The following is an 18895-nucleotide window of genomic DNA, read 5'->3' on the forward strand; positions in this document are numbered from 1 at the left end:
ACAGATTCCTGACCCAGTTAGGTAAGTGTCCTAACCCCTAACCCCCTGCAGCCTAACCCTAACCCTCCACCCCGCGGTCTAACCTTCTCCCCCCCGCAGCCTAACCCTAACTCTCCCCCCATATGCCTCCCCCGAACTCTAATATTTTCTGTCAGGATGTCAGCAGATGGGATTCTGGTGCAGGGATACCAACTGATGTTGGGGTTCTGGCACCGGTATTTTGCGCCAGCATCCAGGCTGCCAGGATGGTAACTACATTCCTCCTACATACCTCAGGACTGCAAACATTAATTCTGCTACTTGTGCCAATACTGCAAATCCAGAGACTATTATCCTGCAATCTCTCTCTACTAATGATTTACCTTGTGCCTTTGTTCACAACTACTCAGAGTACTAAAGACTATTCCTCCAGCCTGTGATTTTACTGTACTCTGTGGACATTACTACTGATATCTGTTCAATGTATGATCTCTGCAAATTCCAGCATCAGTTTTCAGTGACATTTAGAGGGGTATATGAAACGTTAACTTCGCCGTCTATGTGTGTCGAAGTTTTTGCCGCACATCGGAGCTTTTGCCGGTAAAAAAGTATCGCGCGCGCCCCCGTTTATACCTGTATTCAATATGAAATCGCTGAAAACGGAACCAGGCGAAAGTGAAATCAGCGAAAACTTTGCTGATTTTTGAGGAAATCACCCTAACACTCCCAAAAAGATGCTCTGACATGGGGGATCACTCTGGATACCCCTGATTAGCCCTGCTGAAGGTTTTTGGGGTCTTTAAACAGGCTCAATAGCTGCTATTTTGGGGATTTGGGAAGGTGGTGAAGAATAGTATTTAGAAGGTTTTTTTGCAGTAAATAAGTAGTCCCAGCAAATTTTGGGTACTTGAAAATGGGGGTGAGCATATTTAAAAGCTGCTAAAGTGAAGTTTTAAAAAACGTGAAAAATCCACCTGCCGCAAACACCTGCAATGAAAAAAAAAACCTGGGGCATACTTGGGGACCCCCCTAGATTGTAGTTCGCTAGTTTTGAACTTTGTACCCTCCAATTTTTTTTTCGCCCCCAAAATGAAAGTGCTTATTTTGGGGTCTTCTGAGGTACTTTTTAAAAAATTTTTTTACACAGTTTACCTTTGGGGGACTGTCTGAAGGTTGCATGTAGTTTTCTGAAATGTTGCATCCCACAACCCCAAATCTGCACTTTTTTTCGCCACCCATTCCTTGGTGATACTTTTTCGCAGGGTTGAATGCAATATACTTTTCGCACCAGTTTTTTCAAATTGAATACGGTGTAAAAGTAAAAACGGCGAAAATTACGTCATCTGAGCGAAAACATCGCAGAAATGGAGTTTTCGCTCCATATTGAATACCGGTATTAGTGGCTTATATATTACTTATTGAGTTTTTGATCCAATAATTATTAGAGATGAGCGGTCCAGATTTAAGGAAATCCAAACCCTGTCGAATTTAGGGGATCCGAGCTGATCCGAGTACCGGCTCGGATCCTCCTGCTGGGCTCGGATCCGAAAACAAGCCAAAACACAGAGATCCCGGCGTCATATCTCTGTGTTTTGGTTCGTAAAGCTTCCTCTGTCGGATAAATCAGCAGTCGCTACCATGGTAACAGGCCGCTGGTAGGCTGAGAATGGCTGTTTCTCAGCCAACCAGCGGCCTGTTAGCATGGTGGCAGCTGCTGATTGGATCTTGCAGACAGAAGCTGAGTGCTGTCACTGCCACCCACCCTCTGGCCCCGACATCCATGCCAGGCTGCACCCGAGGGGAGAAGAGAGCGAGCGCCATTCAGGATGTGCGTCTGCCCGAGGAGAGCCTGCCAGTGCCTAAGGTGAGAAAGCAAGGGGCGGGCTGACAGGAGATGCCCAGGATCCTGTCATTAGGGCGGTTCTTTCTCCCCTACCCTGAGCTCCCCTCCCCCATCCTGTGCCCCCTGAACGCCCCTTCCTTACCCTGTGTCACCCTAAGCTCCCATCCCCCATCCTTTCAGTGTCCTCCCATAACGTGTGCTCCCCTGAGTGTCCCCCCCTTACTCCAAGCCTTCTTGAGCATCCGTCCCAACCCTGTGCCCCCTTGAGCATCCCCCCAACCCTGTGCCCCTTTAAATGTCCCCCCAATCCTGTGCCCCCTGACTTTCCTCCTCCACCCTGAGCTCCCAGCCCCACCCCCCCAAACTTGTACCCCCTTGAGCTCCCCCTTCCCCCTATAGAGCCCCTGATGTCAGAGATCCCCTGCTGTGCCCAACTGATTGCTATGTGCTGTGATGACTACTATATAACCCTGTGGGGTCTATTTACTAAGCAGTGTTAGGAGACAGAGTGAAAAGTGATAAGAAAGTGATAAGGTGCCAGCCAAACAATGCTTAGTAAATAGACCCCTGTGTGTGTGTGCTGGCGCAGTGCATGGAAGGGACTAAGGAATGAGGAGGAGGATGAGATTTACAATGGTATAATATGTATAAGGGGCTCTTCTGTGGTGTAATGTGTATAAGTGGTTCTACTGTATTGTAACTAGGGGTGTGCACCGGCCACTTTTCGTGTTTTGTGTTTTGGTTTTGGATCTGGATCTTTCTTCGTGTTTTGAATCTGGATTGGTTTTGCCAAAACCACCCTTCCGTGTTTTGGGTTCTGGGTTTTGTGTTTTGGATCTGTATTTTTTTTAAAAAAAGCATAAAAACAGCTAAAATCACAGAATGTGTTGGTTTTTCTGCTCCTATGCTATTATTAACCTCAATAACCTTAATTTCCACTAATTTCCAGTCTATTCTGAACACCTCACACCTCACAATAGTGTTTTTATGTCCAAAAGGTTGCACCGAGGTAGCTGGATGACTATGCTAAGCGACACGAGTGGGCAGCACAAACACGTGACCCATCTAGGAGTGATACTGCAGTGGCAGACAGGATGGCAGTTTGAAAAACTAGGCCCCAAACTGTACATAATGCAAAGAAAAAAAAGATGTGCAAGATGGAATTGTCCTTGGGCCCTCCCACCCACCCTTATGTTGTATAAACAGGACATGCACACTTTAACAAACCAATCATTTCAGCGCCAGGGTCTGCCACACAACTGTGGCTGAAATTATTGGTTCATTTGGGCCCCCACAAAACAAGCTGGCAATTAATCTGTCCCTGCACAAACTGGCTCTATGGAGGCAAGATGTCGTCCTCACCCTCCTCATCCACCGATTCCTCACCCTCTTCAGTGTTGTGTACATCCTCATCATCACAGAGTATTAACTCGTCCCCACTGGAATCCACCACCACAGGTCCCTCTGTACGTTCTGGAGGCTAGTCTCCCTGGAAGAGTTGATAATTCATTTTTATGAACATCATCTTCTCCACATTTTGTGGAAGCAACCTCCTACGCCTTTCGCTGACAAGGTTCCCGGCTGCACTAAACACTCTTTCGGAGTACACACTGGAGGGGGGCAACTCAGGTAAAATAGAGCCAGTTTGTACACGGGCCTCCAAATTGCCTCTTTTTCCTGCCAGTACAGGTATGGACTGTCTGACATGCCTACTTGGATGCTGTCACCGATGTAATCCTCCACCAGTCTGTCAATGGTGACAGTATCATATGTAGTGACAGTAGACATGTCAGAAATTGTTGCCAGGTCCTTCAGTCCGGACCAGATGTCCAAACTTGGTCCTGCCTGCCCTGCATCACTGCAAGCGGGTTGCTTAGGATACCTTAATTTTTTCCTGGCAGCCCCAGTTGCGGGAGAAAATGAAGAAGGAGCTGTTGACGTGTCACGTTCTGCTTCAGCTGACAGTGTTTTCACCAGCAGGTCTTTGCACCTCTGCAGGGTTGTGTCGGCCGGAAAGAGAGACACCACATAGGCTTTAAACCTAGGATCGAGCACGGTGGCCAAAATGTAGTGGTCTGATTTCAACAGATTAACCACCCTGGAATCCTGGCAAAGCGAATGAAGGGCTTCATCCACAAGTCCCACATGCCGAGCGAAATCGCTCCGTCTTAGCTCCTCCTTCACTTTCTCCAGCTGCTTCTGCAAAAGCCTGATGAGGGGAATGACCTGACTCAAGCTGGCAGTGTCTGAACTGACTTCACGTGTGGCAAGTTCGAAGGGCTGGAGAACCTTGCACAACACGGAAATCATTCTCCACTGCACTTGAGTCAGGTGCATACCCCCTCCTTTGCCTATGTCATAGGTAGATGTATAGGCTTGAATGGCCTTTTGCTGCTCCTCCATCCTCTGAAGCATATAGAGGGTTGAGTTCCACCGCGTCACAACCTCTTGCTTCAGGTGATGGCGGGGCAGGTTCAAGAGTGTTTGCTGGTGCTCCGGTCTTCAGCACGCAGTCGCTGAATGGCGAAAGTGGCCAGAAATTTTTCGGGCCACCAAAAGCGTCTCCTGCACGCCCCTGTCGCTTTTCAGAAAATTCTGCACCACCAACTTTATTGTGTGAGCAAAACATGGGACGTGCTGGAATTTGCCCAGATGTAATGCCCGCACAATATTGGTGGTGTTGTCAGATATCACAAATCCCCAGGAGAGTCTAAGTGGGGTAAGCCACTGGGCGATGATTTCCCTCAGTTTCTCTAAGAGGTTGTCAGCGGTGTGCCTCTTACTGAAACCGGTGATACACAGCGTAGCCTGCCTTGGAACGAGCTGGCGTTTCTGAGATGCTGCTACTGGTGACGCTGCTGCTGTTGCTGCATAAGGTGATACATCTACCCAGTGGGCTGTCACAGTCATATAGTCCTTAGTCTGCCCTGTTCCACTTGTCCACATGTCCGTGGTTAAGTGGACATTGGGTACAACCGCATTTTACAGGACACTGAGGACACTTTTCTGACGTTTCTGTACAGTCTCGGTATCGCCTGCCTAGTGAAGTGGAATCTAGACGGGATTTGGAACCGGGGACACACTACCTCCATCAATTGTCTAAATCCCACTGCACTAATGGCGGATACCGGACGCACGTCTAACACCAACATAGCAGTCAAGGCCTCAGGTATACGTTTTGCTTCAGGATGACTGCTGTCGTACTTCATCCTCCTCGCTAAGGACTGTTGGAGGGTCAATTGTTTAGTAAAAGTAGTGGTGTTCCTACTTCCTCTCTGGGATGATGAACGACTCCCAGCAGCAGCAACAGCAGCAGCGGCAGCAGTAGGCGTAGCAATGCAGGATCCTCCAGAGGAATCCCGGATAGGAGAGTCAGTCATGCCAGTGACATGGCCTGCAGGACTACTTCCGATCCTGACTAAGGAGGAAATTGACGAGGAGGGAGTTGACGGTGTGGTTTGCAGGTGCTTGGATACAACAAGACAACGGGATTTAGGTGTCCCTGGACTGCTTACGGTCTTAGCCAAAGTTTCTGAACTTGACAGTAACTTTTTATGAACGCGCTGCAGGTGCCGTATAAGGGAGGATGTTCCTAGGTGGTTAACGTCCCTACCCCTACTTATTCCACCTTTACATATGGTACATATGGCAAGACAGTTTTGTCCGGATTTGGATAGAAATATTGCCAGACCATAGAGGTGGAATGTTTGGTCTTCTGCCCAGGCATGACCGTGATGGGCTTTCTCATCCCACGGACAACAACTGTCTCCCCCGGAGCCTGATTTAAACAAACCACATCACCATCAGAATCCTCCTCGCCAACTTCCTCCTCAGCGCCAGCTACACCAGTATCCTCATCCAGTTGTACTTCAACAGTGACATCTTCAATTTGCATATCAGCAAGTGGACTGTGGGTGCTCCTTTCAGCACTTGCAGGGGGCGTGCAAATGGTGGAAAGAGCCACCTCTTCCCGTCCAGTGCTGGGAAGGTCAGGCATCGCAACCACCACCACACTTGGACTCTCCTTGGGGATTTGTGATATCTTCTTAGAATGCACAGTTCTTCGCTGTGCTTTTGCCAGCTTAACTCGTTTGATTTTTTTAGTGGGAGGAGGGATTCCATCGTCATGTGAAGCTGAACCACTAGTCATGAACATAGGGAAAGACCTTAGCCATTCCTTGCCACTCCGTGTCGTAAATGGCATATTGGCAAGTTTACGTTTCTCTTCAGATGATTTAAATGTTTTTTCAAGGTCATTTTCCTGAACTTTGTCATTTGGGATTGTATGTGCCCTCTACTATGACATTGGGCATCGGCCTTGGCAGACGATGTTGATGGCATGTTATTGTCTATGTCATGACTAGTGTTAGCAGCTTCAGCACTAGGAGGAAGTGGTTCTTGATCTTTCCCTATTTTATTTTTATCGGAGAAAGTTTGGTCCTCCATTTATGTTATATTGATATACACGTGCGGCTAAGGCGCACACAAACACAGAAAATAATTTTTTATTTTTTTTGGAGACTAGTGCACTTTGTGGGTTACACCACCCTTTAAGAAATGAGCCCTTTACATATGGGACACAGGCGTACGCTTGGCGCTGCTCCTTTGTTGATGCACGTGCGGCCACAGTGCACACAATTCACAAACACAGAAAATTTTTTTTATTTTGTTTGGACTGCCCTTTGGGGGTTACAGCACCCTTTAACGGACAAGCCAACCGGCCTTTTACTTATGGGACACAGGCGCACGCTTGGCACTACTTTGTTGATGCACGTGCGGCTACTGCGCACACAATTCACAAACACAGAAAAAAAATTTTTATTTTGTTTGGACTGCCCTTTGGGTTACAGCACCCATTAACGGACAAGCCAACCAGCCTTTTACTTATGGGACACAGGCGCACGCTTGGCACTACTTTGTTGATGCACGTGCGGCTACTGCGCACACAATTCACAAACAAAAAAAAAATGTTTATTTATTTTGTTTGGAGTGCCCTTTGGGGTTTACAGCACCCTTTAAACGGACAAGCCAGCTTGCCTTTTTACTTATGGGACACAGGCGCACGCTCGGCGCTGCTCCTTCGTTGATGCACGTGCAGCCACAGTGCACACAATTAACAAACACAGAAAAATATATTTTTGTATTTTGTTTGGAGTGCCCTTTGGGGGTTACAGCACCCTTTAACGGACAAGCCAGCCGGCCTTTTACTTATGGGACACAGGCGCACGCTTGGCGCTGCTCCTTCGTTGATGCACGTGCAGCCACAGTGCACACAATTCACAAACACAGAAAAATATATATTTTTATTTTGTTTGGAGTGCCCTTTGGGGGTTACAGCACCCTTTAATGGACAAGCCAGCTGGCCTTTTACTTATGGGACACAGACGTACACTTGGCGCTGCTCCTTCGTTGATGCACGTGCAGCCACAGTGCACACAATTCACAAACACAGAAAAATATATTTTTTTTATTTGTTTGGAGTGCCCTTTGGGGGTTACAGCACCCTTTAATGGACAAGCCAGCCGGCCTTTTACTTATGGGACACAGGCGCACGCTTGGCGCTGCTCCTTCGTTGATGCACGTGCAGCCACAGTGCACACAATTCACAAACACAGAACAATATATTTTTTTATTTTGTTTGGAATGCCCTTTGGGGGTTACAGCACCCTTTAACAGACAAGCCAGCCGGCCTTTTACTTATGGGACACAGGCGCACGCTCGGCGCTGCTCCTTCGTTGATGCACGTGCAGCCACAGTGCACACAATTCACAAACACAGGAAAATATATTTTTTTATTTTGTTTGGAGTGCCGTTTAGGGGTTACAGCACCCTTTAATGGACAAGCCAGCCGGCCTTTTACTTATGGGACACAGGCGCACGCTTGGCGCTGCTCCTTCGTTGATGCATGTGCAGCCACAGTGCACACAATTTACAAACACAGAAAAATATATTTTTTATTTTGTTTGGAGTGCCCTTTGGGGGTTAGAGCACCCTTTAATGGACAAGCTAGCCGGCCTTTTACTTATGGGACACAGGCACACGCTTGGCGCTGCTCCTTCGTTGATGCACGTGCAGCCACAGTGCACACAATTCACAAACACAGAAAAATATATTTTTTTATTTTGTTTGGAGTGCCCGTTTTACGGGTTACAGCACCCTTTTAACGGACAAGCCAGCCGGCCTTTTACTTATGGGACACAGGCGCACGCTCGGCGCTGCTCCTTCGTTGATGCACGTGCAGCCAGAGTGCACACAATTCACAAACACAGAAAAATATATATTTTTATTTTGTTTGGAGTGCCCTTTGGGGGTTACAGCACCCTTTAACGGACAAGCTAGCCGGCCTTTTACTTATGGGACACAGGCGCACGCTTGGCGCTGCTCCTTCGTTGATGCACGTGCAGCCACAGTGCACACAATTCACAAACACAGAAAAATATATATTTTTATTTTGTTTGGAGTGCCCTTTGGGGGTTACAGCACCCTTTAGCGGTCAATCCAGCCGGCCCTTTATTTATGGGACACAGGCGCACGCTTGGCACTACTTTGTTGATGCACGTGCGGCTACTGCGCACACAATTCACAAACACAGAAAATATTTCTTTATTTTGTTTGGAGTGTACTTTGGGGGTTACAGCACCCATTAACGGACAAGCCAGCCAGCCCTTTACTTATGACACAGGCGCACGCTTGGCACTACTTTGTTGATGCACATGCGGCTACTGCGCACACAATTCACAAACAAAAAAAATATATATTTTTTTTGTTTGGAGTGCCCTTTGGGGGTTACAGCACCCTTTAACGGACAAGCCAACTGGCCTTTTACTTATGGGACACAGGCGCACGGTTGGCACTACTTTGTTGATGCACGTGCGGCTACTGCGCACACAATTCACAAACACAAAAAAATATATTTTTTTATTTTGTTTGGAGTGCCCTTTGGGGGTTACAGCACCCTTTAGCAGTTAATCCAGGCAGCCCTTTATTTATGGGACACAGGTGCACGCTTGGCACTACTTTTTTGATGCACGTGCGGCTACTGCGCACACAATTCACAAATACAAAAAAATATATTTTTTAATTTTGTTTGGAGTGCCCTTTGGGGGTTACAGCACCCTTTAACGGACAAGCCAGCTGGCCTTTTACTTATGGGACACAGGCGCACGCTTGGCGCTGCTCCTTTGTTGATGCACGTGCAGCCACAGTGCACACAATTCACAAACACAGAAAAAATATTTTTTTTTTTAGCACTTGGGGGGAGCACCCCTGATGGACAGAGCACCCCCTGGACAACACTACAGCACCCCTTTAGGACTGGGACCCTGCACAGGACTTTGGAGTGGACACAGCCCCTATGGACATCTGACTGCACAACACAGTCCAGCCAGTCCCTATGGACTTTGAAGTAGTGGACACAGCCCCTATGGACAACAGCAGCACAGCGCAGCACAGCACAGCACAACACTACACTGCACTACAACACTACACTACACTACACCGCCCAGCCAGCCCTAACTCCCACCCTCCCTCTTCACTGTCCACAACCGAGTGAGAAAATGGCGCCGAGGCGGGTACCTTATATAGGATCCAAAACCCGTGAGACCCGGAAGGCGGGATGATGACGTTTTGCCTCGATTTCAGATCCGAGTCAGGCGGGAAAAGTCGAGCCTGACTCGGATCGCCCTTGGATCAGGGGGGCTCGAGGGGGTTCGGATTTCAGAAATCCGAAACCGCTCACCCCTAATTGTAACATGTATAAGCGGCTCTTCTGTGGCGTAATGTGTATAAGCGACCCTACAGTAGTGTAATATGTATAATGGGTAATACTGTGTGGAGTAGCGTGTATAAAGGGCTCTTCTAATGTGTATAAGTGGCTCTACTGTAGTGTAACATGTATAAGGGGTAGGGATGAGTGGTTCAGATTCTGTGGAATCTGAACCGCTCCGAACATAGGGGATTCGAGTCCACCCGAGCCGCAGCTCGGGTGTTCCCTCCTGACTCGGATCCCACTACGAGTCCGAACGTCGAATTCTCGCAAGACTTGGATGATGTTCGCTCTCCATATAAGGCGCTGTGCCAGCTCTTCCTCATAAGGCGCCATTTCACTGTTAACCGCATGCTGTGCACTACTCTGCGTTAGAACTTAGAAGTGGCTGTATCCAGACGAGTGACTAGAGGCTATGCTGTAATAATAAGTGACTGTGGGGGCACACTACATGCTGATGTACGCTGCGCTACTCTGCTCCTCTGCTCTGCTAAAGTGTTCTGACTCCAGTGACTGTGCTGTGTTAACTGTTAAGTGACTGTGTGGGGGTCACACTGCACGCTGAATGTATTCTGCACTACTCTGCTACTGATTAAATACTCCAGTGTAAAAAAAAAGTATAAAAAAAGGAAAAAAAAATATTAAAAGTTAATAAGTAGCCCTTTGTGTATACAAGTACTGTGACTCCTTGGGCCGTAGCCCACTGTGTAAACAAGTACTGTGTCTCTGCTGGCCGTACCCCACTGGGTGGGTGGGAGGTCCCAAAGACAATTCCATCTTGCTCTACCTTTAATTTCTGCCACTGCTGTGTGGTAATGTTTCATAGATGTGCTTTAAACTGCGGTGTCCGTCGCTTAGTAACCAGCCAGCTCATTGCAACCTTTGGCCAATAATGGTGAAAACAATTTTGTGAGCTGTGAGGTGGTCTAAATTGACTGTAAATTACTGGAAATGAATGTTATTGAGGTTAATAATACTCTAGGAACAAAAAAAAAAGCCCAAATTATGTGAATTTAGCTGTTTTTGGCAATTTTTGTAAAAAATCCAAATCCAAATCCAAAACCAGTCAAGGCAGGTTTGGCAAATCCAAATCCATGAAAAATAGTCCGGCGCACGTCCCTAATAATTATAATTAATAGGAAATTAAGGATTGCTGACATTTATTAATAAAACATATGCAAGGATAGGAGCCCTTCCCTACAATTTGTTAGATGTAAAGTGATCACTAATGTGTTTTGGAGAGAGGAGCCGGTAACACAATCTCAGCAGGTGCCCGGCAAATGGAGGGTGCAGGGGGTGCGATCGCGCCATAGCAATCGCACCCCCTGCACCCTCCGTAGTTAGTGCAGACTGAGAAGCGCCCTAGGAAGCTGCCTAAGCTTGCCTAGTGGAAGCACCAACCCTGCTCCCAACATTTGTCTATTCATTTTTTGGACTTGCGAGCATGTCCCAAAGGGGCGTGGCCTGGCGGCACACCCCTGTTTGCATCACTTGGGGGCGTGCCCAGCACTCTCCGAGATGCTGGTCTGCCCCCCGGGCTTCCCCCCCGCACTGTGAATAGATGCGCACGGCATCTATTCTCTCTATTCTCTCTCTACCCAGGTATTCTCTCTATTCTCTCTTTACAGGTGTGTGCTCCCCCAACTTACCCCCCACTGCGAGACAATGCAGCCCGCGGGTGGGACAGCAGGACAGTCCCAGAAAAACTGTCCCTGCTTCTGTCACGTTACAGCCAGCCCTACACTTCCTGACGGTCATATTGCCTGACCTCCGGAGCACATATGTATCTAGTGCTCAGAAACCTGTGTTTTAGCAGATCCTTACCTTGTTCTGCAGTTCCCGCGATCTACTCATTTTTACCTGTTTCCTGATCCAGCTGCCTAGCCTGAGGTCATCCTGGGGTCATCTTCTGTGATTCCACCTGTAGCTACGACCTTCCCGTCAGCCCACAGCCTTACCGCTCCTAAGCCTTTGTTTCTGCAGTATCAGCCAGTGGCTCAACCACATTATAGTGCCTTATTCTGTTGTTCCACAGTCGGCGGCATAGCCCGCATCTCTGTATACAGACCTGTTGCTCCAGCCTGCATTCAAAGCCGCATCCCATTCGTCTGCCTGTCAAACCTCACTAGTAATAATTATGTCATTATAAAAATGCCACAAATGATAGAATTTAGAATAGTAAGAGACAAAGTTACTATGCTGCAGGGGTCTGAAGTAGAGGTTCCCTGTTTATCTCTCTACGGGCTCTATTTACTACAATCGCATATTCAATGCAGATTGTAGTGTGATATTAAGGGCTGAATTCGCATTGCGAATTCAGGCAATATCACAGGGATTTACTACAAATCCCTTGCAGGGACAGAGCTTGCGATAAAGCTCTGTCCCTGCGAATCCCCTTCGGAGCCTTATCACGGTATTTTCGAAAAAATACCATGACTAAGCGCCCGTGCATGTGCCGCCCGGTCGCCGCTGCAACCCCAACCCCGGTGCTAAGCCCCACCCCCCGAGCACTAAGCCCCACCCCCCGCAACCACGGACCCCCCACTGACCCCCCCTCCCCCCCCTCTCCCTTAATTACACTTACCTGCATGATCCGGACCTCCGGTGATGTTCTCCATGCCTCCGGTCAGGTGCACTATGGGAGACAAGCTGACCAGAGGGGAGTAATCACCGGAGACCCGATCACCGGTCTCTGGAGTCAGGTAAGTAAATTTTTTTTTTTACTATTTTTTTTCTTTTTTTTTACAGTAATCAGCTTGCGGTCTGTTTAGACCACACAGCTGACTACTGGGACCGACTCCCGGCTCTGCGGAGCAGGAGTCCGGTAACCGGGGGAGACCCTTGATAACACCACCTCCAGGCGTCACTAAGCCCCGCCCCCACCGGTAAGACCCGCCCCCCACAATCACAGACCGCACCACCCACGATCGCGACCCCCTCTCCCTTAATTACACTTACCTGCAGTGATCGGTGCTCCGGTGATGTGCTCCGTGGCTCCGGTCAGCTGACATCCCATCCTGCACTGGGAGGGAGGACATCACGGGAGCCCCGATCACCAGTCCCTGTTCTCTGGTAAGTTTTTTTTTTATTATTATTTTTTTACTGTATCAGCGTGTGGTCTGTTTAGACCACATAGCTTATCACTGGGGCCGGCTCCGGGCTCTGCTCTGTCCGTTAGAGCAGAGCAGGAGTCTTGTAACCGGGGGAGACCCTGGATAACGCCACCTCCAGGTGGCGATATTATCACAGGGCTTTCCCCGATATTTTTTTACAATTTATTTTTAAGAACTTTGGTCAGATCACATTTCCCATTACAGTTATGGGAACTGCGATCTGCTTTACTAAAAATAAATGATACTTAGGGGTTGGAGTAGAATTTTACGAATTCTACTCCAATTGCCCTGTAATAACTATAGGTGATACTAAAATAATGTGAAAATGGTGTGAAAACACCCTTTTTCACTTTATTTTAGTCAAAATAATGTTAATAAATAGAGCCCTAGAAGTTATGATGAAGTTAGGATGTAATGGAGAATTTAAGTACAGACAGGATGCTAAATGTGTAATACAGGTTGAGTCTCCCATATCCAAATTGCTTGGGACCAGAAGCATTTTGGATAACGGAATATTCCGTATTTTGGAAAAATTGCATACCATAATGAAATGTCTTGGGAATAGGACACAAATATACACACAGAATGCATTTATGTGTTATATACACCTTATACACACAGCCTGCAGGTCATTTTATACAAATTTTTCAATAATTTTGTGGCTCAAACAAAGTTTGTGTACATACATGAAATTCATTTATATTTCATATACACCTTATACACACAGCCTGAAGGTAATTTTATACTATATTTTTAATAATTTGTGCCTTAAAAAAAGTTTGTGTACATTGAACCATCAAAAATCAAATGTTTCATTATCTGAGTCATGCCAAAATAATTCCGTATTTCGGAATATTCCGTATTTCGGAATATTTGCTTATGGGAGACTCAACCTATAGCTTGCAAACTTCCGGCGCTGCTGGGATTCATGCGAGTCTCCCAGTGACAATCATTTTAAAGGCTTCAAAATAATCGTTACTTTAGCCTGGTTTAGCCTTCAAAATGATTGTCACCTTAAATATCACTAGTGATAATTATGTAGTGATGAATAGACCCCTGAGACCCTCACCACAGCCACAACCATTTCAGCACCCAAACATAACTACAAGTACTCTATACCATCATCGATATATGGTAAGACACCTAATATAGCACAAATTTGCATAATTTATGCTAAACAATCAGAGATATGCTCAACTCAGCATGAGCCCTTATGGAATCTTATTTAACATACTATAACAAATGTGCATGCTTCACTATTATTTTTTAAAATATTTCTATTTACAGGCAACAGTGATAAAGCCACCACCTACAGTTGTTTGCTACATTTGTGGCCGTGAGTTTGGCACAAAATCCATCAACATCCATGAACCCCAGTGCTTGAAGAAGTGGCATCTGGAAAATGACAAATTACCTAAGAATTTGCAAAGACCTGAACCAAAGAAGCCAGAGGTCAGAGCGATTGGGGGTAAGACAATAAACAAACCCAGAAGTGGTTGCTCTAAGCAAGATAAGTTTTTAATGTACGATGTAACTTTAAATATTCTCAGCCAATGTACTGAATTTTTAATTTAGTAACAACCAGTACAATTTATGCACATCTGATCATTTTATGTCAAGTAGACTGGAGCCACTATAATACTGCTTTTACACCTAAACCTGGGTCTGGAACACAATTACAAAATGGGTCAGACCTTCCTACTGCGGCGCTGATCCGGATTATACCCGGATCGGCGCCGTTTACACTGCACACGGGTGCAGTGGAACACTGCTCCCGCTGCTTGGAGATGACATCATCTCCAAGCGCCGAGAAACCTGGAAGTCCCCATGCTATAAACAGGACCCGGGTTGAATGACCCAGGGTTCCCGTTTACACTACAGGGTTTCACGGGTTGGTCCCGTGTAAAACCCTGCAAGTTACCACGGCTAAATTTTTGCGGCTAATTGGATATTCAAAAACTCATGGCCAGCCACGTTAAGTTCTATTTAGCTGCGTTACCCAGTCTGAATACGGGTTAATGTGGCAAACTGAATATGCCCCTAGGATTCACTGTTTACACAAATATTTTATATACAGATATTATCCTCATTCATGTAATATAGAACATATACAAGAGTCTGGCACAGTAAATGGAGATTATTTAGGACGATGTTAAGGGGTTGATTCAGAGTCGCACACAAGTCTTCAGCAGATGTAGTCACATTGAGTGCTTAATAATAAATACAGTTCTCCACCTGTATTATGAGTTGCCCACATTCATGGGGCCACTGTCCCCATCCATTTGCCTGTAAAAGTAGTTGTCTTCATTACCAATGTGCATTGCTATGGAGTCTGTGGAAGGATGGAGTCTGATGGCATATATGGGGCATCTAGGTTATCTGATGGTATATAAAGGGCATATGGAAGAGTGTGATTGCATATAAGGTCATATAAAAGGGTCTTATGGCATATAAAAGGCATCTGGATTGGTCTGACAAAGAGTGGTGATTCAATATACTGGGGCAAAAATGAAATGTTAGGGGGATAATAAATTTGCCCCTGCACATCCTGTCAAGATCCTCTTCCCCATCCTCCTCCTTCCCTCACACTCCAACCCCATCCTCTCCACCATCATCCTCCTCCTTCCTTCAAACTCCAGCCCCATCCTCTCCACCATCATTCTCCTCCTTCCTGCACACTCCAGCCACATCCTCTCCACCATCATCCTCCTCCTTCCTTCACACTCCAGCCCCATCCTCTCCACCATCATCCACCTCCTTCCCTCATACTCCAGCCCCATCCTCTCCACCATCATCCTCCTCCTTCCCTCATACTCCAGCCCCTTCCCTCATACTCAATCCCCATCCTCTCCACCATCATCCACCTCCTTCCCTCATACTCCAGCCCCATCCTCTCCACCATCATCCTCCTCCTTCCCTCAGACATCGGCCACATCCTCCCCTCCATCATCCTCCTTCCCTCACACCCCAACCACATTCTCCCCTCCATCATCCTCCTTACCTCACAATGGCAGCTCAGCCTTAGTCAGTGTCAGAGAGTGGGTCTGCAGTGTACGAGCTGCACCTCCTTACATTCCACCTCCATGCTTACTCCATCTTCCCCTGCAGTCTGTTTGGCAAGTGTGTGTAGTACACTAAGCCTGCACAATACGCCAATGAAACACTCTTCCTGCGTGTGAATGCCCAGTTACACAAACTCACCCGCAAGGGGAGATGTGCACAACTCTGAATTGCCCATAGTTTTACCATGTCAACATTCATAATGTTGACACCACAATGTTGACATTGGAATGTCATCATGGGTCAACATGTCAACAGACACCATGTCAATATCCTCAGAATGTCAACATTTTCTCAATATCAACATCTGAATTGTCGCCATGTGAAATGTTGACATTCTCAGGATGCCGACGGTTAGGGTTTGGTGCCCTCTGGTGGGTTAGAGTTAGGCTGCATGGGGAGGTCAGGATTAGGCACTAGGGGGAGGGTTAGGTTTATGTGTAGAGTTTATTTTTAGGGATAGGGTTAAAATACTCTCCTAAAACATTATTCCATCAGAGTTCTGCGCCACAAGTGATGGTCACAAGACCACTGGTACCCGGAAGCTGTGCTGTAGCTGCAGCAGTCGTCAGGACCAGATAAGTGACTGTTGGGCAACCAGGGACATTAGGTCGACATTCTGTCATGTTGCTATATTATCCGTGTAGACTTGATGAATGTCAACATGGTCACTGGGCCTGATTCAGAGCCGCTCGTAAGGGCCGCTCGTTCACTCCGAGCGATGTTCGCACATCTGCGCATGCGTATGGGTTGTAGTACGCATGCACGAACCAGTCAGTGTGGTCGAAAATCGTGGGCTCGCAAAATAGCGAATGCCTGCTAATATGAGTGACAGGATGAGGCGTTTGTGAGTGGTAACAGGGGAAGGTGCTTGAAAACGGGGAGTGGAGATCGGAACGCAGGCGTGCCAAACGGTCAAAACGGGCGTTTTAAGGGTGTGCATAATTAAGAAAGCAGCGTCATTGACCACGTCACTTGGTTGTCTTTTAGTCTGAACTGCTCGCATGATTGCGCTAGGAAAATGCTACCACAAGCACTGCGAGCAGTTCATACGCCGTTCGATGTACTCGATTAATCTAATAAATAGCGGAGATGACGTATGATGCGAGTGGCCAGGGGGCGTTTTTTTCAAAATAGCGAGCACGTTTCATTCGCTCGTTCAGACATAGAGGTGTCAACAGACCGCAAAGTGCGAGCGCTCAATTTAAATAGCCAGCCTCTTTTTATGAACGAGCGTCCGCTAATAGCGTCCGGCTCTGAATCAGACCCACTGTCTACATGCTAAGCATTTTCATGTCAACCGGATGCATGTCGACATTATACCTGTCGACCTATCCTACCATACCCACTCAATGGGTCTTGCATGCAACACTGAATCAGCCCCTAAGTCTCTATCATTTTTCTTAAGGACAGGCTCTCAGACCCAAGAATTGCACCATACTCTGCTAGACATGAGCAAATGCAAGAATTATGGAACATTAACAAAATATTTACCGGTATTATGTTCATGTGATAACTATATTTGTAATTTATACTTTTCAATCTATTTTTACTTTATACTTTTCAACTTGTGTCTGTGCAGTACTTAATCAGAGTACTAGTATAATCCATAATGAAAATGAGTGGAAAATATTCATATGATCAGATAAACAATGCGTAGCTAATTGTGATGTTATGTTCCGTCAGGATAAGGCATAATGCATTTTAATTCCACTCTTGAGACAATAACCAGAACATCTTGTACAAGCACAATGACATGGTAAATTTAGCTCATGCTAAGTCTACAGGTATTTCCTGAAAATGTTTTCCTACTTAGTTAACCAAAATGAAAGCTGATATTCTGTCTTTTCTTTTCCAGCAAAAGGCTCCTACGATCTTGTTGCTCTAAATGAGGCTGCCTGGCAGAGTGCCCAGAGCCAATTGGTTGCCTGTGATATTTGCGGACGTACCTTTCTGCCAGACAGACTTCTTATCCACCAACGGTCCTGTAAAGTGAAGAAAACAAAGTAGTGCGAGTCACAGACCTGTCTAATAATGCAATACAGGACATGAGGGAACTGTTAAGTCTCTGCACAGTAAGTGTGCCTTCAGGATAATACATTACATTATTATATTGACAATGACGTGATTACCATTGGTTACCATATTAAATGCTGAGAAAATTCTGATACTGTGTACAGGCTGCATATGTTTGAGTGTGTTAAAATCATTATATTTTTATTTAATAAAGATATTAATTTTCATGTGTGTAGAGCACTTGCATGAGCAACTATGGTATTTAAAACTGCGGCACAACAGGGAGTTCTGGACTGGAATTAGACTTGTGAAGATATTGAGCCGCTAACAGGTAACAGGTGTCTTATCAATTTTATACTTTCTGACAAAGATTTTCTATGAGAGTAAATAACAAATAATAACATTACTCCAGTTTATTGGTAATAGAAAAAAAAGTAAGGTTTATAAATTCATAGTAATAACAACAGAAATGACCAACCACAAGCTTTAAAGGAGGATTCCAAGTAAGCAATGTTGTTATCTATTGACCTCCCTCCCCCAACTAGTACAAGAACCCTATGATCACTTGCACTCTTCAGGGCTGATACTACATTGTCCGGGCGCTAATGGATCCCCCGGGGCTATGCAATTAGCTCCAAAGTCCGGGACCTGATGTGTCCTGAAAAATTATCCCAAATAAGTAACGTTTTTTTTCGCCAGTGCAATCGCGAACACACATAGATCCGTGAAGATATCACAGATCCTATGTGTTTTCGGGCTAATTATCCTATTTGTGCGTCCAAAACAAATAGTATAGGGTGAAAAAAAATTGTCGAGATTATGGACAAAAAATTCCCGTTTTTGTGCTCCCGAAAAAATATCGGGGTTAATTGGATACCTCCCTAAGTTGGATGCACACATGTTTTTTTAAAAAAAACTTGCTTAAATGAAATGCAAAATAAAACTAGCTCTGCACCAGAACCAAATGTGCAGAGACACAATAATCATCCGGGCCCTGACTAGGAGGAGCATGTCCAAGCAGGGTTGTATCTGTAATGCGTGCAGGGTGAGCACCGAACAACAAGCATCTCAGGTTCTTGTGTACGTGCCATGAGAAGTTTTTGCAATTGGCTTCATATA

General features: G+C 46.2%; 1 protein-coding gene across 1 annotated transcript in view; it reads left to right on the forward strand.

The window, feature by feature from the left end:
• The window catches only part of LOC148521434 (zinc finger protein 474-like), a 34012-nt gene extending 16102 nt beyond the window's left edge, over window positions 1-17910 (forward strand). Inside the window, exons 3-4 of the mRNA XM_088475157.1 lie at window positions 13988-14168; window positions 17619-17910. Coding sequence (XP_088331283.1) covers window positions 13988-14168; window positions 17619-17770 — 333 coding nt within the window. The 3' untranslated portion in view covers window positions 17771-17910. The remainder of the gene's footprint in view (window positions 1-13987; window positions 14169-17618) is intronic.
• Window positions 17911-18895: the final 985 nt, after the last annotated feature.

This window comes from Taudactylus pleione, unplaced genomic scaffold (assembly GCF_031769625.1).
Source record: "Taudactylus pleione unplaced genomic scaffold, aTauple2 ptg000162l, whole genome shotgun sequence".
Classification (NCBI taxonomy): Eukaryota; Metazoa; Chordata; class Amphibia; order Anura; family Myobatrachidae; genus Taudactylus; species Taudactylus pleione.